The following is a 25,489-nucleotide window of genomic DNA, read 5'->3' as shown; positions in this document are numbered from 1 at the left end:
CCAGTCAGCTACAGCACCACCAACCATGCCAGAATAAACCCAAGTAGCTCTGCAGTAACAATGGGATCACAACTGACTGAAGCACTTCAGCCGCACCTGTGAGTTGGGCCAGACACCCCAGAGCAGTGCCCCCTCCCTTGCCCACACTGTTCCCTAGGGTGGAGATGATGCTGAAAGACACAAACTGAAAATCCCAATACCATCTCAAAAACGAGCATGAGAGAAAATATTTGACATTAAACTACATTTCTACAAAAACATTCTAAGAAAGAACTAAACATAATGTCTTAAAAAAATAAAAACAAAGAATGGAATTTGAGGAAATATAAATTATCCTTTATTAGTGATTTCCCAGGGCACTGATTCAACAACACACTCTGATGTCCTGAAGGTACAGAGCAGCTGCTTTCCAAACCTGCAATGCTGCAGTTTAAAGCCATGGTGGAGTTTAGAATAATATTATTGCTCAGGATATGGCCTGGCAGCTCAGAGACTCAGTAGGGCAGTGAGCTCCTCACGCTGGTGCATGCTCTCAGGCATCAAGAAAAAAAGATGGATGTTTCTCTTTCTGACTGTGCCCTTTTAAAAGGGAGAGAAGTGATGGAACAAAGATCTCCTGGCAGTGAGGTAAAAGGAAGAGAACTCACACAAGGCAGCTGCAGAAATGACAGGCTGCAAGTGGAATTCCTGAGAGAAAAAAAAGGAATTGTTGGGAATTAAAGGTACCAAAGTTACCAAATAAACTGTTAACTCCTGGATTTCCAGGATTTCCAGGCTGGGAAGTGAGGTTGGCAAGAGCTTTCAGTCCTGGGAAGGCCACACTTCATGTGGAAAACCAACTCTGGCAAGGGGCTTGGACTGAGGTGAGGTGCAGATTACCTGCTCAACACACCCATGGCAGAGCTGTGAGCACCCACTGCCTCCCTCTCTGCATACTCACAAGTCCAAACCAGTAAAAACACAAGGAAAACCTCCTTTTTCTTTTTTTTGGTCCAACCACTAATACCCAAACTACTCCAACATCCTTTAGATGCAGGGTGCAAGGCTGACTGAAGGCTGGGGAGTCTCACATTGCATTCTGGCAGCTCTAACTGTGCCTGTTGGCTTTGGTGGCCTCCCAGACTGGAGGCCTGGCTTCACCCTCCTCTGAGCACTTCATTTACTAGTCCAAACATATGTTTTTGAAAGAAAATACAGGAGTAATGATTACATGGAGTAATCATGTTTTTAAATGGCCTTCATCATTATTTATGTCAGCATCTTCCAGATGTGATTCGGGCAATGATAGGAGCACATGTCATTTGTGTCTCTGTTCCTCTCCCCAGGGGAAAATTAAGTTATGATTAAAGTTGTGCCTTCACCCAGCCCATCCACTTCAATAGAGCTCTGCATCAACAGCTGTTGGGAACCTGCGGAAAGCTCTCAAGAATATTAAGTCTTTTCCTCAGCAAGCATTACTTTCAAAGTCATTGAGGTTGAGGTTTTTGTTGTTTATTTATTTGCTTTTAGAGCTCCCTGAGTCAGCAGGAGGTGCTGGTGGCACCCAGCACAGCCCAGCACAGCTGCAGGTTTGTGGCACCTGAGAACAAACTCAGCCTCAGCCCTCAGCCACCAGCAACACCTCTGGTTCTGCTGTGGGAAATCCTTCGGAGACGGGAACCAACACCGTGGGATTTACTCAGCCTCCACGTTCCATGGTTTACTCAGACTCCAGGAATGGCAGTGCTCCACCTCAAGTGTCCTTCATCAAAGATTATCAGCTTTTTTCCCATGCTGAAAGCATTCCACATACATTTTCCTGCTGGCTATCAGTGCTGGGGAGGATCTATCACCTTCTGTGGCTGCAACTAGTAACTCTGCAATCAGAGTGAGCCAAAATCCCTCCCTGGAGTGGAGCCCAGGGGAGTCTGTGCTGCCATCAGGAGCCCTCACTGACAGAGAGAAAGACATCTCCTCCTTCCCATTTCCTCAAGGCATTTATGTCCCTTTTCTGCATGTATTTTCCTTACATTAGATCAACTGGTGTTACTAATATGTTTCACAACTCCTTTATAGTAATGAGGAGAGTTTAGTGTTCTGCACACTGGAGTATTATTCCTGAATAAAATTAGATTTTACATCTTCCCCCTCCACCCTGCCCCAGAAAGGACAGCATTCCAAACTTGTTCTATTGGGGAAAGCTCAGACTCCTTCAGATGGGCCTTTCCATAATCAGTGTTTCTCTTCAGAAACTCGGTATTTCCTCGGGAGATTGAATACAGGCTATTAGCAATGAACCAACGCTTATGAACTGAGGAGAACAATAAGCCCTCAGCACAGGAACTCCCTGTGCTCCTGTGGAGGAGCGAGGCCTGAAGGCCAAAAGGATCAAAAACACTCCCAAGTGAGTCCCCTTACAGCTGGTGGTGAGGAGAAAGCTGCCATGATGCTGTTTCTTCATGTCAATAACCTGTACCCTATTGCTCTCTTTCCCTTGTTTTGCCCTGTTGCTCTACCCCACCCCTGCCTTCCTCGTATAAATTCCAGTTTCTCCCCAGTTTGGGGCAGCTCTCACTCCTGGCACCCTTTCACTTTTGCTCTCTGTGGAACGCTAATATGAGACTCCTGTCCTTTATCCCTGTATCGCCCAGGATTGTCTTCACAGGAGAGCTAGAAATCACCAGGGCTGAAACCACCAGAGCTGAAATCACCAGGGCTGAAATCACCAGAACTGATATCACTAAAGCTGAAGTCACTAGAGCTGAAGCCACTAGAACTGCAGTCACTAGAGCCTGAAGTCTCTTACTGCTAAGGGATGTGCCTGTGACCCCTGGGACATCCCTGCTGTACACCTCTCCAGGAAGGTCGTGGCACCCTGGGAAGAAGACCACTGGACCCCTGGACAGCAGCAATGAACCCTGCACAGAACCAATTTCATTTCCCTTCTCACACATTCTGGGCTCACTAACCTGACCCAGGGTCACTTGTAAGCACAAGGCATCTCACCTGAGACCAATTCTTCACCCAGAGTGAGCCCAGGATTTATGTCCCTTGGGACTGGCCTCAGACTGAGATCAGAGACTGCTGACTGCAGGCCAGCCCCAGCAGCAGTAGTTCAGCCCCTCCATGCCATCACCATGGCACCTCCCACGTTCCAAGGATCTCAAACATCCTGCTGTGCATTTATGCACTGAACACAATTCTTGGCTGCCACACAGGAACTTTATTTTATGTACAAAGGCTTTGCTCCCACCCCCCCCCCCCCCCCCCCCCCGTGTAGGGCAGGCACCACAATGGCATCCTCTTCCTCTCCAATCCCTGCTAAAAAGGGAAAATTCACTGCAGATGTTGTCATTTTTAACCCCAAACAGGAGCCCCAGCTTATGGGAAGAGAACGTGTATGAGAAAGAACTGTGCTTTAGAAGACAAAAGGCTCGAGTTTGTGACTTCAGCTTCACATCACTGAAACCAGATATAATTAAATCCTGCTTTTCAGTAGCCACTTCAAAATGAACGTCTCTGTAATGCAGAGAACACTGGAAGTGTGAAGACACTTTGTATTTTACCTCAAAATCTATTTTTACTCCAGAATCCTAATTCTCCACAGCTGGAACTTTCTCTTCCCCTGGCATGGGTGGGAGCAAAGGAAAGACAAAGTCAAAAAAAGGCAAGTGAATGGGAAAACCATCTCCCTAGGTGTGAGACAGGTCTGCAGAAGGACACAGAGGGACACAGAAGGACAATGTGTGTGTGGCACACCATGGCCAGGGTGTGCCAAAGCTATCTGTGTGCCAGGAGCTGCCTAAGGGAACAGGGCTGGAGGGGGCTCAGCCCTTCCCTTGCTCTCCAAGAGGCCATCAGCTGACAGAGGCACTGGGACCTTTGCACAAGAGGCTCTCATGCTCTGAAGAGATACTGCAGAATGGCCCTTATTACAGCTTCTTACCATAAAATCTGTCTGAAATTTACTTCTGTCCTACATCTGATATAATTGATATAACTGACTAACTGTTACAGAGAAATAACAGAGAATGAAAGTCTGTTTGGGATATCTTGGAAGAAATGTAAAAATTGGAGCCCATTAACAGCTCCCTCCCCTGTTCTGGTCCCCCAGTGTGAGGGAAAGAGCAAGGCCCAGGCTGAGCCATCCAAAGCCTTTCCCTACATCAGGCTCACACAGGAATGCTGGCATGGGCTGGCCAGTGCCTGCAGTGACCCACAGACTTACATTTACACACAAAGAGATTGTCAATCACCTCCTCCCTGCTCCAGAAAGAGAACAATTTAAAATACAAGCTAAAAACATCCATCTCACCCCTGTCCTGCTATTTCAACTCTGTTATGTACATTCCAGTCCAAAGAAAACCTGATGCTTCTTTCTGGAATAGACCCACTCAGTTTTCCAGCAAACACACAGAGGAACATTTCTTCTTCTTTCCAACGGCTCATTTGGTCTTGCTGTCTCTGGGATCACCGCGTGTCCCAAGGAATACAAAGCAGAGTGCAGACAGGTCAGATTTTATTGAGGCAGGAGCAAGTAGAGCTGAGCAGAGTAGGCCTTGCTCAGGCAGGTCACACCAAGGCCATTTCCATCCTGGGGAACACACGAATAATCTGAGTTTTTACACTTATAGAACAGATGCCCCAAGTCAGCTGTAATTCTTTATGAAGTTTGCAGCTGTTGTCTTCCTCCTGAGTTTATCAGCTTGCACAGCTCTTGTGTAGCTGTTCCTAATTCATCTCAACCAGGCAAGGGGTGAGGTGGCCACAAAGGAGCAAAGGGAGTAAATGAAACCTACTCAGAAGAAAAGAAAAAGGAATACAGCCCAGGCCTGAATTCTTTCCATGGAGACCTCCTGTGCACGTGGACACACACACACACACACACACACACACACACACACACACACACACAGGTTATCCGGCCAAATAAAGTGCAAGGAACATTCCTGGAGATGGGGACTGGGCCTTCGGGAGCTGGACCAGTTGAAGGAGACCAGAATTCCCATTCCAGGCCACTGACACCACATGCAAGCACATCCTGCTTGTGAGTGAGTTCAGCCATGGGCGCTGCCCCAAGACAGAGCAAAGGTGCAGTGCTGACTGCTCCTGCTCCCCCTTGAACTGTCAGGGACAGCTCTCTGGGTTGGAAAAATGTAAAACCCTCCTCTGGTTAATCTGGAAGCAGAAGAATGTGAAATTACCTCCTGAAATCCTTCCCCTTGCTTTGACTGGTTGCACCGAGCAACCCTTTCCAACCTTTCCCAACCACAGATGAAGACAGCCTTCTTCTAGCAGAGCATTTTCCTCCTAATAGTATGCAAAGCCTTCACTAAAACTTTCATCAATTACCTGTCTAGAAAATGAAGAGCCGGTGCTAAAAACTGCCAGATCCTTAATATGATTGACTGTGGCTGGTTTCAGTCAGCAAAAGGTCTCCCAGTAACAAATGACTTGTCCATTTGCTCTCTGACAAGAAGCACGGTCGAGGCCTGGGTATTACTTGTGCTCAATCAAATCCTAATGCTGATGGAAAACTTCATCAAACTGGGTTTTGGTGACTCCTGACGTGCTCCAGTGGGGCTTGGTGAAATGTGTCACCCCTGAACGTGTGCAGGATAGATCTGGAAGGCCTGGAGCTGTAAGATAGGAATTAACTAGAATGACAAATTGCACAAACATGTGTTTCTCAGTTGGCATGTCCCTGTTACATGCTTACAAAACTGTTACCTATGGAAAACAAAAGACAGATGGAAGAAGATCTTTTACTAAATGGTTTTTATAGGAAAAAAACCAAAAAGTTTGATGTATACAAGCTCACAGATAGTCCTTGTTTGCTGGAGAACATAAATAATTTTTCCCTGCTAATGAGATTTTATGAACTGAGATACAGAAATATTTGCCCTTTATTTTAAGGATGTCCAAATTAAAGGAGTGACTTGAAGTGGTAGAGACTGGCCTGGGATATAGTGAATACAGAACATTAACTCTCACCATATAGGTGATGTTTACAAGATTTTGAAATGCAATTTTTACAACATAATAAAGCTGCTGAATATGGCATAAAAACGTGTTAAATTTAATTTCTCCATTTCTTTTTGTGTACACACCGATCAAAGTAAGACTGACTGCAGAAGAGAACAGGTTATTGTTTTGCCAAGAAAGGTTGCATCAGATGATCCTTGAGGTCCCACCCAACCTGGGATTCTAAGATTATTAAACTACAGAGAAATAGAACATCCATATCTTGTAGCTATGTTTTTCCTTTAGAACATTTTGCAGAATAATTACAGCTGAAACAAAGGAAGCTCAGAAAACTGCGACACTGGAGCTTTTTAGGGAAGGAAAAAAAAGAAAGAAAACAGCCACAAAGAAGTTCTGATATTCATTTCTACATTCTAATAAATACTTCGATTATATTACGCTTTGCCAGGTCTGGCCTCCTACGCTGGACTTCATCCAGTTTCCTGAAGAATCAGAGGAAATCGAGCTCAAAACTTCGCTTGTGCTCTCTTCTAAATGGAAAAATACAACCCACCAATTTCACTGGCATTTTTCTCTGAATCATTTGGCAACACCACTGGAGGCATTTTGCTGAAGTAGAGAAGCAACTCCCCTTTTCATCTATTTGAAATTGCAAGTTATTGCTCAGGGACATGACCAAGCTTTAAAATAAGGAGCAATAATTATTATTTCATTATTTCCACTTGGAAATTCCTTTGAGAATTACAAAGCTTTAGCTCTGCACTTGCGTGTTATAGAGTGAGGAACAGAGAACACCAACACCTTTAAAGACAACTACTAAAAATGGCAATGTGAGCTTTTAACTCAGAGTGTTAACATTCTGGTAAGGCCTTGGTCTTGCAAATATTCAGCACATGAGCACTCCTACTAAAGCAAGACTCGTCCATAGACTTTTTCACTGGTGGAGTTTTCTTTTATTTTTATATATATTAAGGCAATATATTATGAAAGTTGGAAGGAGGAAAATAACCCGGGAGCAGGAGGTGGGGTCACCATCAATGTCCATGGATGGCCTTGGACTCAGCACCTCAGCAGAGACATCCCAGTGAGGCCAAACCAGAACTTTGTGTCAGAAAGAGAAATCATTCCAGGTTTTTTCCCAGTACTCCCATGTGAACACCTGCCCTCTCTAGTGCAACACCCTGCAGAAGTGACTACACCTAAAAATCATTGCTAAGAAAAGGTCCCAGCATTTATCACAAGGTCTGCACTGCCTTTCTTACCCTTCGTTCATTGGCAGATGACGATGTACAGAATTGCATAAGAAAACAGAACATAAAAAGATAAAAATTAACTTAATTTACACAACCAATAAGAAAGTTTAAAGCAACGATAGAAAAATAATATAAAGGCTAGATACATGAAACGCCAGTTCAACGGTATTAAGCTTTGGTAGAACAGCTAAAGAGCATAGCACCAATAAAATCCAACGTCAGCACAGGCTTCAGTAGGCATGAGCTGTGATGAAAATGTAGATTTTGGCAAGGAAAGTGGTGTAGGTTCCCTGCCGCCAGAGTTTCATTTCCACGTCCAACAGGAAGTCTTTGGGCTCCTTGACCTGGCGCTGCAGGTAGACGATGCCCGTGTAGGAGTTGAGCCTGCGGGTGCTGAAGAAGCCCTCCTCGTTGCCCTTGGTGATGGTGAGGACGATGCTGTCCCCGGCGTAGGCGGGCGAGGGCCCGATGCGGAAGATGTGGGCGGGCACCACGATGTTGGTCTGGAAGTTGAGCTGGTAGTAGGTGATGCGCACCGGGGTGTTCTGGCACTCCAGGTAGTTGAAGCAGCTGATGCGTTCACACCTCCTGGGAAAGAGGAGTGAGGCACCTTCAGTGGCCAGGGAGAAGCAGGGAAAAACACAAAAATCTCGGGGCATTGCAGAGGATGAGACAGATGCCTTAGGGTTTTAGCTTTTCTGTGTTTCATTTATCTGTAATTCTGCAGTTCTTTAGTGTACTCCATATACAGTGCTGGCTGGTGCTTTCCCATTTTGGTCAGACAAAAATTCCTCTCTAGGCCTGGGGATCAAGGACATCTCACTTCCTCAGGCCCCAAGAGATGGAAACAAAAGTGAGCTGGGGGGAGCAAACTTGGGGTAAATTACTTCATTACCTGGAGCTGTAATTGGAGGATTAACCCCCAATATGCAAATGGACTAAACTTGTAAAAGTGTGAAAACCCATAACCCGTCATCCATTTTGGGTGTAGCCCCTGGGGGGCTTTGTCTGCCCTAAATGTACCTGAAGGGCCCTTCAATAAATAGAACTGCTTTTATTCCCTTAATTCTGTCTGGCCTCTGTTTGTAGGTAGTCCCAAAAGGCATCAGGACAAACGGCAGTCCCAAAGCTCAGTGTGTGATCAGCTTGTTCTGTCCTCCCCGTGCCTACAAACATTTCTGAGTGTGTAACTCACAGAGCAGGGAAGCCTGAGGAGAGAACATTTCTGGGTGTGTAACAGAGCACAGGCGTGGGGAGCTGCATGGGGAAGCTCCACCAGGAAGAGCCAGAGCCAGGCTGAAAGGGCATCAAGCCAGGAAGGGGAGCCAGGGTTCATCACTGACAGGGCTGGGGCACTGCTCCAAGGAAATAAGAATGAGACCCCTTGAAAAGGTACCTAAAACATGGGAGTGGGAAACAAACTCCTCGACTGGCAAAGCTGCTCAGTTCTGTAAGGCAGGAAAATTATATTTTAAGCCATAAGCAACTAAATATGAGTTCCCAAAGCACTGGCAGCTACCGAGGCAGGAAATGGGTAGGGAGATTCTGGGGCTCCTGAACCCCAGTTGTTGAGGAGCTGGGGATATGCCATTACCAGAACCCTGTGGCCTGGCAAGCTCAGTATCCTGCTCCCCTTCAACACTCCCTGAGGAACTGCAATCTGAATATTAAACAGGGAGCCCCAAACCCACTGTAAAAGTGGAGCACTGAGCAGCCTGGCTGCTCCTGCTCTGATACAAACAGCACAGAAGATCTTACTTTAAAACTTAATTATAAACAGAGCCATTTTAGAGCTGCAAGGAGAGCTGAAGGCTCTGACCTCTGCTGCTCCCACAGCAGCTAGAGGGCAAACGCGGGCTCTAGGGCTCGGGAGAACGAAGGACACAAACTGTGCATGGGGAAGGTCTATGAACTCCAGGTGCCAAAGCAGCTTCTCAGAGCTCTGAGCACCCACACACACCCACAGACTAAGCACCACATAACACCAGAGGCACTGGGCTGGCTCTGGTGCTGCCCCAAGGACATACTCACATGTCAGACACCTTCCTGTAGTTAGAAGGGCACTCGAAGGACAGGCAGCGGAAGCTACCCTGGATGTTGTAGCAAGTCTCTGCAGCTGAGCAGTTGTGGGTTCCTATTGCACACTCATCAATATCTAAGAAGAAACACAAGAAAAAGATGTTCTAAGTTCAAAAGTAAGAATTAATTCCTATTATTTTTCAGGAATAAACAAACCTGCACTAAAAGCCAACAGAACCTTCTCATTGACTTTTTTAGACTGGAGAAAGCTGGGCTGTGCCAAAAGAATGCATCTGTGCATGAAGGTAACTCTGGATTAAAGCAGAGCAACTAAAATAAATCTGGAGTTAAAGCAAGCAAATGCAAAGTGGTTGCTGCTGTCCTACAGGATCCAGGAGATGTGAGACATGGGAACTTGAAACAACACTTCAGAACATGGCACAGAGTTTTGAAAACCTAAATACAAATATCTCCCCATAATAATGAGATGTAATTACAGAAGACATAATATAAAGAGCACTTAAAGCTCAAAGACACTTTATGGCTCAGAGTATAAACGTGGTTACCTAAATAGCCTACCCACAAGCCCAAGCCATGGGCCTGACAATGCTGAAAACCAGATGCAGTGACAAGGACCCAGCCTGAGCAGAAAGCACTGGCAGAGCCTTCACAGTCACATTGTGTACTCCCAAACGTCTAGACAATGCATGGAGGCTTTAAAATGAAATAAACTCTAACAGACGAGGCATGTGGACTGTGTAGGGCCCTGCAGCTCTGCCAATTGTCACAGAGTAGAGATTCTTTGAGAGAAACCATAGCCTTCCACTCCCTTCATTCCCCTGGGATGAGAGCTGATCTCACACACCGAACCGGGTGGTTTAAAAGTCTTGCAAAGAAAAGTATACAATAAGAAATAGGAGAGAATCAAAGTCAAGTAAATCCCTTGCTGATTCTCAGCAGTGCCCGTAGGTGAAAAGAAAATTTCTTCCATATTGCAATCATTGTCATGAAAGCACTCCCTGCACCACTTTGGCTGAGCTGCAAAATACCACAGGCAGTTTCTGTAAAAAAGATCCATATGTTGAGACACTTCTCCATGAGACACAACTCATCTTTTGAAAAAAGGGTACAAGGAACATTCCACCAGTAACTCTTCAGAACTGGTCAGATGATGAGCAACTGGAGCAAGACCTTTAGCTGGGGGAAACCAAGATCATCTCCCTGCACTCAAGAGAGTCAACACAAACCCAGCCTTCCTCTGACCACATTTTCAGAGACACCTCAGTATCTGCCCAGACTTGTAACTACAGACCTGCAGAGCTCCAAACAAGGGGATGTAACCAGAGGAGTAACAGCTCCAGTTTTCTAAAGGTGAATTTTACCTAAGAATTTAAGTGCATGTGGATATTACTGCAATCATACTTAAAAACACATTTTAAAATATTTTAAAATGTTTTTAAAGGATTTTAATTGTCATTTAATCTGCTTCACTGCTCCACAATAAGGATTAAGTATGCTCATGCTGCTCATGATTTACACAGAGCAAATTCACTGCCATTAGCATTCAGAATTCAAGCACAGGAGATACATAACCAAAGTTCCATGAAGGGTTCCTGAAAGAGCAGGAAAGGGCAGGAAATGCCTGGCAGTTGTGTAAGGACTGCAGGAATGTGCAGAGTACTAAAGGTAATCAGATCCTCCATCAGGTTACATAGGCAGTGCATCCGTTGGAAAGGGGGGTTCAGCTCAGAACCACACAGCTGCACACCACATGAAAACCACCAGACTCCCATAAGAATCTCCACGATTGTGAAGAAAAGGGGTGTGTGAGGGGAGGGTACTTGTCATTTCACTAACATTTATTAATGCCAGCAGGATTAAGCTTAGGTGACACTGCTGGATGGCCAAATTCCAATTACAGCTCCAACATTTAATCTCTCAGTTTTCTGGAGGAGAAAACTGTAACTCATAAAAGCAGCCACAGATTTCTACATCTGGCACCTCTAAAATCCCCGACCCTGAGTGCTGTGCCAACGTGCACACACAGCTCATGTGAGTAATCAAGTGCCTCAGTTTGAAGGATGAACTGGGCTCCCTGGGAATTCATTTAAGCAATTAGCTCACACTAACAGCTGAGCTGCCATAGCACTTTCTTCTAGCACAGGAAAACCGACTTTGCAGATACTTTGGCAACTTTGTCGAAGCCTGACTTTTGAACAGTGACTGACACAAAACACGGAGACTCGACTGAGCAGCTGCAATGGCTGAGCTCGTTCCAAGGGTACTGATGCCCCAGCCCCCAGGTGCTGTCACCTCTGCAGGTCCTGCCGTTGGCTGCCATGGTGTAGCCCTGCTCAGGACAGGCACACTGGTAGCTGCCAGGGATGTTGAGGCAGCGGAAGGTGCAGAGGATACCAGCGCTCTGTGTGCACTCATCAATATCTGCGGAAAGAACAGAGTCAAACAAACCAAACCAAAACAGAACAAAACAAAACACAGATCTGCAAAGGGAGGCTGCAGCACACCAGGAGACTCTCACCTGATACATCTATAATACATTGCTAAACGTGACGGCAACCATGGAGGTCTGGCATTGCTCTGGAGCTTTCTGAAATGCTGAACATAAGCCTGCTCCCAGAAATACTGGCTGCAAGTAATACACACTCATGGGAAGGAATAATGAGGGTGGGGAACATCTGAGTTTGAAACACTCTCTCTCTGGTGCCTCTGTAATTTCACAGAATCATAGAATCACAGACTGGTGTAGGCGGGAATAGAGCTGAAAGCTCATTCCACCCCCTGCCATGGGCAGGGACACCTTCCACGAGACCAGGCTGACCTGGCTTTGAACACTCCAGGGATGTGGAATCTCGCTGGGCAAACTGTGCCAGGTCCTCACTACCCTTTCAGCAATGAAGTTTTCTAGGATTTCCTGCCAGGCTTCCCTGTGCTAGGAAGGGTGTTGGCTTCTTCACCATTCCTTAAACAGAGACTCTCCAGTGTGTCAGTGCTGGTAACTTCAGCTAAAAAGGTAAAACCCTTCCTTTCTCCATTCTGATCACTCTGCTCCTCATTCACCACAGACAGCTGGCAGAGCAAACCTTCACTCAGCAGTACAGGTGTTCACTGATGCAATACAGGAATATCTTCCCACCAGATTTCTTCAGCCATAAGCTCTGTTCCCACAAAACCATTACAGAACAAGCTCCCTGGCTGTGCAGTCCCACAGGTGTGCCCCACCCACTGAACTGCACTGTCAGTAGCTGGAGAGACCTTTGGCAGCCTCTATGGCAGCTGGAACTCACAACCATCCTCAGGCATCACCTGCAGGGGCTGCTGAGGGTCAGAGAGCTCTTCTGCAGAGGATAAACACACACACCCTGACCTGGTGAGGCAGCACCTTACCTTTACAAGAATGCCCATCTTCTCCCAGCTGGAAGCCTTGCCTGCAGTAACACTGGTAGGAACCATAAACGTTGGCACACTCCTGGCTGCAGGGACTGTTATCACATTCATTCACATCTGCATCCAAAAACAAACCCACAGTGATGGTCACAGTGCTTCAGAACAGTTTCTTCCACCTTTCCCTGTCCCTGAAAACCTTTACCTTCCAGTCAGAGTGAGAAAGGACTAATTTGTCCCTATTTTTTCTGCTCTCTAGGCAGAATGCCAAGAAGCCTGAGCATGTCTGTAGCACCTGAATTTCATTTCTCCACATGCCAATGGAAACACACATGCAGACATTTGTTTCAGACTTCATAGTTTCAGTTCACTAAAATATGTAATAGTTGCACTAAAAAAAATCATGGCGATCTCAAAAATTTTCCATTCAATTCAAAATCCTTTTTTGTAAATTTGGCCACTACCAAGTTTCACCTTTATCAAAATTTGAATGGTTTCCTGTTTTAACTTTGTTCTGTTCTCCTTTTCTGTCATCTGAAAGGAAAGCAAAAAGTACATGGGGAAAGGAAGAAAGAGGAGAAACTTGGTGACATTCATCTGACAATTCCAGTGTCAGCAAATTTGAGCACACAAAGGTTACTATCTTTATATTTTGCCTCAACAACGCCTTCTCTGAAGTCCCCTAATTCTCCCAGCAATTCCTTGTCCGTGCTGAAGGAGGCTGGTACCTTCGCAGTGCTTGCCGTCATAGGAGAGGCGGAAGCCGGAGGAGCAGGAGCAGTGGTAGGAGCCGGGGGTGTTCTCACAGGTGTGCTGGCACAGGCGCCCGGGGTAGTTCCAGCACTCGTTGATGTCTGCCAGCACAACAAGCAAACAATCACCCGAGGGACATGAGCTAACGACGTGCAGGGGGTATTTCTGCAAGTGTTAGAGACTGATTTGCAGAGTGTGAAGTGCTGCAGCCCGGGGTTTGAGGCTGTCTGACTCCCAGCTCTAATCGGTGCACGGGAGGGACGAAAGACAAAGCGCTGTGCCATGGCTCTTGGGAGGAGAGTGGTGGAGCCTTCAGACAGACAAATGCTCACGGCAGCAGAAGCAAAACCCACAGGGGTTTCCATCCCTGCAGATGGCTTCAGGTGAAGCCAGCAGCTGAACCAACCCCAGCTGGGAGTGCCAGAGTTCTGGATGTGCTGCCCAGCCCAGCTCCGGAGGTGATGCCATCCTCTCCTGAGGCCCTGCACTGCAGAACTCGGACTGCAATGGTGCTGAGCACTGCCTCGGGGCCCAGGGATCAGGCAGGGGAGCCCCCAGCCCCTCCCGTGTCCCACCTACCGATGCAGCTGCGGCTGAAGGAGTCGTACTGATAGCCCATCTTGCAGTCACAGCGATAGCCCCCGGGCAGGTTGTGGCACAGCTGCCCCTCTCCACACCGGTGCACCCCAGTCTGGCACTCGTCCACATCTGCAGAGACACACAGGAAAAGCTGCTTCAGTACAGTTTGCTTAAAAACAGTGTTTATAAAGAGACACAAAAAGGTCCATTGAATAGCAGGATTAGAAACTGGACAGCAGAAATATCACCAGCTTCTCCCTCCATGCTCTTCTCAGAGCAGTTGAGTCAAACTTGGGAAAAGTAGAGCATTACCTCCAAAGTGAAAATGGTAACTGGACTTGCAGTGGGGCTGTCTCAGTATATTGTGCGTTTTGGTATAAATACACTTTGATTCTGATCAAACCATGACATTTAAACCCCCCCAGTCTGATGTTCTGCCATTCTATGAGTCACACCAAGCCGTTTAAAGCAAAACAAGAACCAGCCAGAAATTCTGCTCATCCCTTCAATTAGAGCAACTGCTATTTTCATCTCCATTTGCCCTCTCAGTCTGCTCCTGCTGTCTACCTTTTGCTGTCTCCTAATGTTGATCTTTTGTCTTTTCTCAATCAGCTCCCATTTTGATATTCCCCATGGCCTCTCATCCAAAATCCAATACCAACAAATTAGTTGCTTCTCACTAACACACATCATTTCCAATCTCATTTAAACATCCCCAGAGGAAGATGAGAGTTTTCAATACAGGCTGATTTACAAGACTTGCAACATGACTAAATAGCTCATCAGCATCTAACAAATCCCTTTTACCATCTGTGATAAGAAGCATCAAAAAGTCTGATTAACTCTCACAATTGTGTATTACTTCAAGTATCCCAAGCTCTGCCGCTTCCTAAGCCAACAGATCCTGCTTTTTTCCTATTGTTCACATCTTCAACTACTTTTACAACCCAAATCCCCGTTCATGTAATAATCATTAGGATGGATCTCTAAGGCTGGAAATTCGCCATACTGCCCTATTTGAAGTCATAAATTTGAGCACTAAATAATTTCAGAGGGTTCCTGGGCAGTTCTCTATCAAACAATAGCCTTGGAGAGGCTGTACCCACACAGCCCCTGTTGGCATCAGGGTCAGGGATGGCAGGGAATGCCCTTTACCATGCAGGAATTACTGACAAGAACTGAGATTTCTGCCAGAACACTGAGTCCTCGCTTTCTTTTAATCAGAGGTAGCACCAAGAGCAAGGAAGTCTCTAAGGCAGGTAACAATTTGTAAAGTAGCAGCTTTATTTGTAATGAATTCATGCGTGCAACCATTTCATTAGTTTGTCCAAAGTTCTGTATTCCATTGCATTCAGACTAGTTCTAGGGCATTACACCATCAGAACTGTGCCATATTTCACACTTACAGTAATTTTCAGCTAAATCTAAGAGGCAGTTTTTAATAACTCATTTGCTAAATCAGAAAATCTGAGCATTTTAAAGACAGATGTATTCTCCAAATAGAGGAGATGACCCTACAAGTGTCATTCTGCTGAAGAAACATGTGCAGATGATGTTTTTACTACTGTGAATAAATCTGATTCAGGAATCTAATTAGCTATTGTAATGCCTCATAGATACTAGTTTTTATCACAGAGAGAGGAAATTAGGACCATATGCTTTTTTCTTTCTTCTCTCTACTCTCTGCCTACTTAAAAAAAGCCATTCAAAAAAATACCAAACAACACAGACCAGCATCAAGGACAGAGTGCACACAGCAAAGACAGAGAAATCACCAATTAACATCAATTATATTTTCCAAAAAACAAGCTAGAGAAGCTTCCTTATGCCTGCTCCTGAACAGCCTCGTCAGTGGTGTAAAGCAGAGACAGAGGACCATCAGGAATCACAGTGCATTGTGTTACCTCACTATGCTCTACAGCAGAGATGCCAGAGGATTAATGGCAATTTCCTCCTCTCTCATGGATTTACAGTCACATTTTTCTAGAAACAACTAGGAAGAAAAGCTGGATTCTTTCTGTGCCATCAATCTGAAATTAAGGAACATAACTTGCCCCAGCCATCAACCCAATCACAGAATCATTAAGGCTGGAAAAGGCCTCCAAGATCACCAGTCCAGCTGTTGGTCCAGCACCATCACATTCACCAGTAAGCCACGTTCCCAATTGCCACACCTGCACGATTTTGACCAGGTCCAGAGGTGGGGACTACACCCATGACCTCATTTGCAGGGCATGCAGAGCAAAGCTGCTGGCACTGCTGCTCAGGGCTGACTGCTGCCTAGTGGGGAAAAGCCATTCAGGGAGACTCTGGCATGGTGGTCACCCTAAAAACAACCTCAGGGTCACCAAACTCCAGCTGGTGCAACCATAGCCAGCCCAGGTGACCTGACTGAGAAAGGACTGATCAAAAGCAGCTGCAGAACTGCACAGAACTGAGAGAGACAGGACTTTGGGGGCTTTTTTTGGTAAGAACTGAAATACCCTAGACTAACAGGACAGCAAAGAACTACAGCACTACTTTGCCCTGAACTTACAAAACACAGTATTTGGAAGCTTTCTCAATTTCCTCAGTTGCACACATGAACTGTTCCTTCCAAATCTGCTACTTCCAAATCTTTTCCACCTTTCCACTGGCCACACATGGTCTGGATAGTCTGGGGGGTAAACCCATGATGGGGGGTAGAGGATAATGCAGAGCAAGAAGATGAATGCAGAAATATCAGTGGAAATGGGGTCTAGCTGTACCACTGGTGTGCACTACAAGTTGCTAACCATGAGCAATATAATGGCTCTTAACACGGTTCCCACCTCCCTGCAGCTCTACAGAACACATTTTGTTAATGTCATCCTTCCTTTATTCCAGGGGAAGGTAGGTAAAAATCACTGGGGTATCACCACTAAGCAAACTGCTGCTGTGTCATTTCTTGTTTTGTTTACCCGCTGTCATTTCAGGATTTCCTATCTCGTGTAACTCGGAACAACTGGAGAACATCCAGCCAGCCTTGCCTTGGGCACCAGGGACTAAGCCTCCCAGCCCTCGGTGCCTTCTGTGCTCATTTACAAACAAATGCTAACAAGTGCTGAAATCTGCCATTCTGAGTCAGTAACACCCTCAACACACCGGGACAAATACAAATCAGGATCAAGCTGCATGCCAGCCTAGAGGAATATTTCACATGCTCATTCTCCTCAGAATTCTTTTCACACAATGAGAATTTATCCTAAACACCCTCACAAGTGGATGTAATGGGGAACACCTTGCACAGAACATCCCTACACAAAACATCCACTTGGTGATACTCTTGTGAGCTCCCAAATCCAGCATTCCTCGTTTGCTGCAGATCACTCTAGTACCAGGGAGGTACTACAAAAAACACCAAGGCACTGTGGTCCTGCCTGACAGGATGAGTTTAATAAGTAACTAAAACACATTCTGTCCAGAGTGGAAGCCAGTGAATCTCATCTGCTGCCAAAACCAGTTGCTGAGCACACCAAGAGAAACTCCACAGAGCAATGAGAGACATCAGGATCCTGCAGCACAAACAAATCCCAGAGCTGCAGGGACAGAAAATTCCCATTCCTCAAACACATTTAGGAATCTGGAGGTAACCCCAAACATCTCTTTAGAAGTGAAGTAAGATTTTCGCCCTCCCCTCACCGACACAGCGTGTGCCCTCCTCGTTGGAGTGGTAGCCTCTGCTGCAGCTCAGCATGTTCCTCTGGCATGTGTAGGACCCCACCGTGTTAATGCAGTTGAATCCTGGCTTGCAGGGCTCAGGGAGGGACGTACATTCATTGATATCTGGTGAAGAAAATGAATAGAGCAGTGAGAGATGCTATTTAACCATTCTGGTCTGCTTTCTTCCAATTGTCCCTTCTTTTTCTTCAATTTCTTATGCTACAAAGGTAAGGCTGATGAAGGTCTGCTGTGGCTCCAAATTCAAAATGCAAGTAGTCACATCTTTAAATGGGCAGAAGTGTCGACATTAAGTTCGCAGCAGGGTTTGAGGAAAACTCCACACCTAAGGGGTCAATGCCCAGCTCCTGAGAGGCCCAGGAGCCGCAGCACAGGGCACAGACTGTGCTGCTCACACTTACCCACACAGTTCCCCTCAGGGTCTTGCAGGAACCCATCCATGCAGCGCTGCTTGGACTCGCAGTAGAAGGACCCCTCTGTGTTCTGACAAACAAAGTTCACTTTGCAGCTGTGAGTTCCTCTCTCACACTCGTCGATATCTGTTCATCACACCAAAACACCACACTGGGGTGAGTTCAGCTCTACTTTTCAGTAGCCTTCATGGCCAGCCATCCTCCAGAAAGGAAATTAGCAGGCATTATTTCAACAGATGCGTGCTACCAATGGGAAATCTGAGGGTTAAATGTGTGTGCTCTTAGACATCACTTCAGGATTTGTCAGGTCCTGCAGCAAATTTGATTCAGGTCCCTACTGCCTCGCTCACAGCATCTCTTGCAACCCACAAATACCAAAATATCTGCCGTTTTTTACAGGCTACTGTAAAACAATTTGTAAGTATTATAATCCTCTAGATAATCTAATTTCAAGACTAGAAAGTAAATTAGATCAGTAATAAATGCTAGAAATGCTCTAGAGTCAGACAACAGAACAAGACATTGATACAACAGCCTCTTCAAGTAAACCAAGCTTTATTTATGATAGCTGTTTATAAAGGGAGATTTCTGAAAATTTCTATTTTACAACTTTATGTTCTATGTCAAAAGATAAGCTCTTTCCTTAGGCATCTCTTACTGCAGCTGTCAGGAAACCGTAAAACTTGTAGGTGTAAATAACAGTGAGTTTTGCCCTGAAGGCAGGGCCCGTGTGTCCCTTGCACACCTCTGTGCTGCTGTGAGCACTGATGTTCCCTTCTTTGTTACATATCTCCAGAGACCAGGACGGGGGGATGAAGAATAACTTCTTAACCTCGTGACCATTCCAAACGGTTAAATGTAAATGTAAAATGTAAATAAATGCTGACAGAGTTTCTAACACAGGAAGGATGGAGCTGTCAGCTCCATGATCCATTCAGGCTGGGAATTTTTGCTGGAATCACCAGCAAACAGCATAAGCTGAGGCAGGCAGAGGAGCTAAGGGAGATTCTTCCATCAGAGAGATGGCAAACCCTAGTTCAGAAGGTTTCATCCATGTTCTGGGTAATTTATAGTTATGCCTGGAAACCATTTCAAAGGAGCGAATGTGCAGGAGGAGCCTGCAAAGCCCAACACTTCCATGGTGAGCAGCCTTTTTTAGCTGCAGCACTGGTATCACAGGGCAGCAATACCAAAATGCTTTGCAATCCCTTCCCTTCTCTCTGTGTAGGAGCTCAAGAACACTTTCCTTACCCACACACTCCCCGTCCTTCAGCTCGTGGCCGGGCTGGCAGCTCAGCTCCTGCAGGCAGCGGAAGGAGCCCATGGTGTTGACACAGTGCTCTCTCCTCTGGCAGGTGTGTCTCTCTGTCACACATTCGTTGATGTCTGTGAGGAAGAGGGAACAGATCAGTGCCACAGGATGCCAAGGCATCGCCCTCTTCCTGCTCTTTTGGAAGGAGCAGAAAGCTCAAATGAAAGACAGTCAATACAGGCTTTGTTACAGTGCTCTGATGGAACATGTTTTTAGCCCGGGGTCTCTAGTTAACCCAGAGTGACTGAAGAGACACAAATCAAAGAGAGATTTTCTCCTCCTCCCCTCTTCCCAAACACCATGGGGATGGTGCAGGCACTGGGGCCAGAGATGGACAGAAGTGAGGAAAGGCAGGCTGGGCACAGGACTGACAGCTGGTTGGTGGCGAAGGGATGGGAACTCCTGGGCAAGGGAATGAGAAGGGGATTAATGCCCATTGCTCCTCCCCAGACCTCCACAGCTCAGGCCACTGCCCAGCCCTGCTGCCTCAGGCCAGGCTGACTGGGGCTGCTGGGGTGGCACTGCTCCAGGGATGGCAGCTGAGGCTGCCCTGCTGAGCTGATCGTGCTGGTACCTATCCCTAAGGAATGCATCACTGGAACTGGATATGCTGGAACTCACGGAGAGGAACTCTGATGGCTCAATCAAGTTTGTAAATTTATATTTAGAGATTTAAAGAGATTTGATTTCAGCAGGTGAAGTAGTGGAAAAGTTCTTTTTAAAAAATCACTTGAACACAAGATTGAAGAGCATGGGACAATTAGGGAAGGAATATGAAACACCTTTAAAATGACATGTTTTGATAGGCTTGGATGAAATCGTCTCAAATTCAGGTTTATGTTAATAATGAAAGCTAGAACAGCATGATGAGCAAATACTTAGAAGCAACAAAAAGGGGCAGAGACTGGGAAATTTTCTAGCCAACCTCCACAAAACCTCACACATTCCCAGTTCTATATAAAGCCAAGAATTGCTAGAGCTAACAAAAGCCAAATGTGACCAGAACCATTACTAGTCCTCTGGCTTCTTTGTGCATGAAGCTGTTTTCATACTGCACAATAAAGCAAGTATTGTTACATCAGATTTTCATTTTGGCTGTAGAACCTCATTCTCAGATAAGTACATCAGATATATGACTTCCCCTGTGGAGCACAAAAACAGGAAAAGCCATTTGAAAAAATTCTTGTCTTTAAAAATGTGTCAGCTGGTTTTCTAGCAAAGAAATGAGGAGGAGCACCAAAAACCTTCAATTCCTGGTACACTCCAATAACTGGTGCTGTGCACTGCGTTTTGCAAGACGTGCATTAGCTTGGTTACATTTCACTTCTCGCTTATTCCTATTTTACTTTTTTTTTTTTTTTCTTTCTCTATTTGCCATGGCTACTCTTCACGTGCTGTGGACTTGCTTTGCAAAGCAGTTGGTTAATCCACAGCAAGGTCCTGGCCATCCCCTGGATCTCTTTCTACCTGACCCACACAAAGTTTGAGCTCCTCCACGGAGGGGCAGGTCCTTGCCTGCCCCAAAGTTCCTATTGGGGTTATGTCCCCCTAATGCCTGTGCACTTTCCCAGTTTCTATTCATTAGAGTGAGGAGTATTTTCACAAGTGATCCTGTGGGGGTAGCAAAACCCCCTCTCATGCTGGGAGATGAATACAAAGTGCTGTAGTCCACCTACTTTGGTCTTAGTTCTTTAAAATTTTTGATTTTTAAAAAATTTTGTTTTAGAGAAAACCATCAATGCCACTTAGCAGCACCCAAAGCAGTGCAAGACTTTCTGCTGGCTGTACCACAGATCTGAGATTATCTGTTCTTGCAAACCACAAAAAGGCCTCTCACATAAACAAACTGACAGCAGCACACTGCAGCTCATGAGCTTGAGTCAGTCCAGCACCACGTCAAAAGAGAAAATATGTTTGTCTGAAATATGAACCACAGAGGGTAGGAGGCATTCCACATGATCAGCAGGTGGAATATTAAGTAATAGGCATAAAAAAAGTAATTTGTGATTTCACAGAGGAAAAAAAATCCAGTATGATTTCATGTTTGGTCTATATTTTTGATTCAATTTTTGAAACTCTGAGTACTTGAAAAACTATGCAGAACTGGCTGGAACACATTTGAGGAAATTCAGATGATGGAAATTGGCAGATTACAATGCAGAATTCTTGTTTTCAATAGAAGTTTTGTGCATGTGAGACACTGACAAGCTTTAGAGCCTGACTCTGAGGTGGGCTGAGCTGCAAGACTTAAACCCTGAGCCATGGCCCTACAAAGCTCTGCTCTACCTGCCCAGTCAGTCAGAACCTCTGACTGTACCATCAGGCCAGCTGCCAGCCCACCACAGTCTCCATGTCATTTATCATGCAAACATGCCCAGTTTCATTATTTTTCTAAACAAATCCCTACGTTTTCTGTAGAATCCAGAGTGCCCAGGACCTGTCTCCCTCCTGTCCTGGAAGCCAACTCCATAAGGCAGTAAGATGCCTGACAGAGAACAGGGAATAACACGAGTTATGTTTTCAGTCTCAAACATTGTTTATTCCAACACTGGACCAGCTGTGGGATTCATCCAACCCAATTAAGGCTGTGAGGGAGGGTAAAATGATATTTACTTTCAAAGACGGGAAAAAGAGGAAAAACAACTCAGTGCTATACTGAAAACAAGTCACACAGTTAATTTCTGAGGTATCTACTCAGTCTGTGTGCGTGGCAGCAACATTCCTCACTTTATGTCAGCAAAACCCAGAATGAATTGCAATCATATAACTCTTTATCCCTCCCAGATCTGCTGCTGCAAACAGCTGCTGCAAACACACCATCCCTGAGCACATCTGTTGCATCCAAGAGCTGGCATTTTTTCAGAGGAGTATCAACATTTACCTAGTGCTATTTATTTCAATATGCACTTTGACATCAAAAACTCATTTTGTTACACCTTCTATTAGAAAAGTGAAATGCACTTCTCTTGTCCTGCATCTAGAGTTTCTTTTCACTTTTTTCTCTTCAAATCGCCTCAGCTCTGTTTTATGGGACATATCTGTGCAATGCAGGCACTTTGTTATTTTGCCACCACCCACCCTGTGGGTCCAGGAATAAAGAGACCGTGTCCTGCTCCCTGTCAGGAGGGAAACTGAGGTGAGAACAGCAAGGACAGGAGCAGAGCAGTCAGTGAGCAGTGGGAATGACTTTGCCTGGAAGTCACAGGAAAAGCATCACCCAGCCTGGCTCTTATCTTAGGAGAACATGTAGCTTCCAGCCCAAAGACATTTCAGTCTCTGCTCCCAAAGACACACAGAGGTGCCGTGTGAGAGCTGTTTAAACAGCTGGTGACTCCTCTCTTCTGCATGGCTGGCTTTTGGGAATCCTGGGTGTCTGCTCCTGAAAGCACCTGTAATTAGAATCCCCTGCCCCTGACTAAAGGAAATTCCACAGATCAAAGATTATCAGCTGCTTTGTGGCTGTGCAAAGATTGCTTCTCCTGTCCCTAAAATATGCAAAGAGTAACATCGTTAAACCAACAAGAATTTGCAAACTAATTACCAAAGGTTTTCTCCTGGTGTTTGGGATAGCTCAAGGTGGAGAACAAAAGCTGTTAGGCTGGAAAAGAATACCTCAGGAGAAGGAGGCAGCGAGTAAAACACAAACCACAGTATGCCTGTGGCTTTCCCCTTGGACTACTAAAGTAGGAAAAAATGTTAAACATGGCAAATGTTCTGCTGGCACCACACACGGAGCAGAGCTGGGAGATGGGAGTGGAGAGCATACCAAAAAAAAGAAGAGAATTTCCAAAGTTTTTCAGGTTATTTAAAAGGATACCTGTAAAAACTGCCCTGCCTTAGAGGAACACAGAGGTTTGGTGTTTAGTGAGGAAGAAGGGCTTCACAAATGAGAGCTGTCTTTGCTTTCATGAGTAGTGCCTGAGGTTTATCTGGTATCAGTCATAATGAAACTGTTCTAATGTCATGGGGCAGAGGGAGAACGTGAACCAATGGAAGCACCTGGCACCTGCCACAGCAGCTCCTGCCAAATCTGCAGACACACAGGCACTGGTTCAGTGTCAGAACACTCCTGGGAGAGGTGAAAAAGGACAGACCCATCCTTCCTGCACAGTCCAGGGAAAACATCGGGGGTTCAGTGGCAAGAGTCAGGAGCAGAGCTCGAGGAGGGACGTTCCTGGAGCTGCCAGGCTCCCGTGCAGGAGGGTGGTGCCTGCAGCAGGCTCTGGGCACACCCTGGGGACCTCCAGCACCAGCCTCAGCTCAGTCTGAGCTGTCTCATAAAGGCCTCCTTCCTTCCAGTGCTGTTCTCTCAGCCATCTCTTTGAAACCAAATCCTTTCATTCGTTTTCCATTCTTACCAGTACCTCTGATTTCAAAATAAATAATAATAACTAAAAAATAAAAACCCAATGTCAAGAATTTAAGGAACACCCAAAAGGTGGTAAATCACAGTTTTCCTCTGGATTCTGACACTGTAGAAGTTTTCCTGCTCGTGCCCAAATGCCACATGGTGCTTGTTAATGAGATCACAGAGCTTTAAAGACAAAAAAAACCCCAAAGCTGTGATGGTCAGAAAAACAGTGTTATAAATGTAGGGAGGAGGACAGGGGTGGAAGAGGGCACTGCATTCACACAGGCACTACAGTCATGGGCACTGATGCTTTCATGGATGACTGGAGGTCTCCAGGTGCCCCATTTATCCAGGCAAGGCTGCTGCTGCCTCCTAACCCAGCCTCTAGGAAAGTACCCAAAAGAGAAACTATTTCACATAGCTGGCTGCTGGAAGCAAATTAAATCCTCATAAATACACTTTGTAAAAATGGATTGGTTTCTTACATGAAGTCAAACAGCAGGGATGATCCAGCAGAATTATGATGCATCCTTGACTTTGACACAAAGAAATTTATGCCAGAATTAACAAAGGACTCATGTGAATTTTAAAATGCCCTCCCTTTGGAATGGATCTTTTCCAGTGCCCACACTCACGCAGATTCTCGAACTGCATTTCTGAAGTTTTGTTGTTTGGTGGTGTCTGGAACTTGGCAGTACTGAACTGTGCACAGAGATCAGCTGCTCTGATCCCTCAGCTCAGTTTGCAGCCATCAGAGCTACTGGGTCACCACACCTGCGGCTCGGGGCTTCTGCACAACATGATCTGCACCCCGAGAAGGCATGGCTGGGGAAAAAGCCAAAGAGCACACAACTCATGAGGTGAAGGGCTGAGCAAATGGTGCACGTGTTTGTACTGCCTGGCTCTGAGATGTCGATGGAGGGATGGCCAGAGAGCCTGGAGCACAATGGTGTGGAGGCGTTGCAGAGCATGGAGAGCTGTGATGCTGTGGTGAACGGCGTGTGCCTCTCGTCTTACCAACACATTTCCTATGCCTGTTGAGAATAAAGCCCTCTGCACACATCCCACTGGGGCTGACACAGGAGAATGATCCCAGTGTGTTCTCACACAATTGTCCGCTGGAACAAGCTTGAGCACCTGAGAGGCACTCATCCAAATCTACAGCAGCACGGGGCAGCCAGAAGGGAAAAACAGAACTCCATTAGAACAGCTCCTGAAATGAAACAACATTTCTTTCACGCCGAGGATGCTGAGATGAAGTGTGCTGGAGCTCCCACATCAGCACCAGGCTGTAATACATGCAGTGTTACACTGGAAAGAGGGCTGGAATAAACCCTCAGAGATCATTCAGTCCTTGCTCACACTCGTGTACTTTTGCTGTGCCAGAAAGAAATATCCTTAAAAACAGGCAGGCATTCACACAGACACAGTGCACATTCCTTGAAAGAAACCTGCTCCGGTGCACCACCACCCTCACCATCAGATCCTGACTTCAAAAGAGATTGTAAATGTCCCTTGCCAACGTTTAAACTCACTGCTTCCACTGACAAATGCAAATTTTTTTCATTTCCTGTAGGAAAACGATTGCCTTGAAATGCCCCTTTTGATTCTGACATTAATTAATCAAATTAGCTTCCACCACACTTGAGTAAGCAGTGCATTGTGAATATTTTATCTGGTGATATTAAAATCTCATTTTCTTCACAGACTGTCTGGAATTTCATGAAAATGATTTGTTATTCAA

At 45.7% G+C, this 25,489-nt stretch overlaps 1 protein-coding gene across 3 annotated transcripts in view; it reads right to left on the bottom strand.

Moving 5' to 3' along the window:
* Nucleotides 1-6,037: 6,037 nt before the first annotated feature.
* Nucleotides 6,038-25,489, bottom strand: part of FBLN2 (fibulin 2) — an 89,150-nt gene continuing 69,698 nt past the window's right edge. For all 3 annotated transcript variants that reach the window (XM_088171726.1, XM_014893502.2, XM_088171725.1), the window contains exons 9-17: nucleotides 19,334-19,468; nucleotides 18,071-18,208; nucleotides 17,631-17,774; nucleotides 13,971-14,099; nucleotides 13,367-13,492; nucleotides 12,642-12,758; nucleotides 11,550-11,678; nucleotides 9,249-9,372; nucleotides 6,038-7,805 (exon numbers count right to left, since the gene is read on the bottom strand). In XM_088171726.1, the coding sequence (XP_088027852.1) occupies nucleotides 7,448-7,805; nucleotides 9,249-9,372; nucleotides 11,550-11,678; nucleotides 12,642-12,758; nucleotides 13,367-13,492; nucleotides 13,971-14,099; nucleotides 17,631-17,774; nucleotides 18,071-18,208; nucleotides 19,334-19,468 (1,400 nt within the window). In that variant the 3' untranslated portion in view covers nucleotides 6,038-7,447. The remainder of the gene's footprint in view (nucleotides 7,806-9,248; nucleotides 9,373-11,549; nucleotides 11,679-12,641; nucleotides 12,759-13,366; nucleotides 13,493-13,970; nucleotides 14,100-17,630; nucleotides 17,775-18,070; nucleotides 18,209-19,333; nucleotides 19,469-25,489) is intronic.

The sequence above is a fragment of the Sturnus vulgaris genome, chromosome 11 (genome assembly GCF_052056855.1).
Source record: "Sturnus vulgaris isolate bStuVul1 chromosome 11, bStuVul1.hap1, whole genome shotgun sequence".
Taxonomy (NCBI): domain Eukaryota; kingdom Metazoa; phylum Chordata; class Aves; order Passeriformes; family Sturnidae; genus Sturnus; species Sturnus vulgaris.
This window is presented reverse-complemented; position numbering and strand designations above follow the sequence as displayed.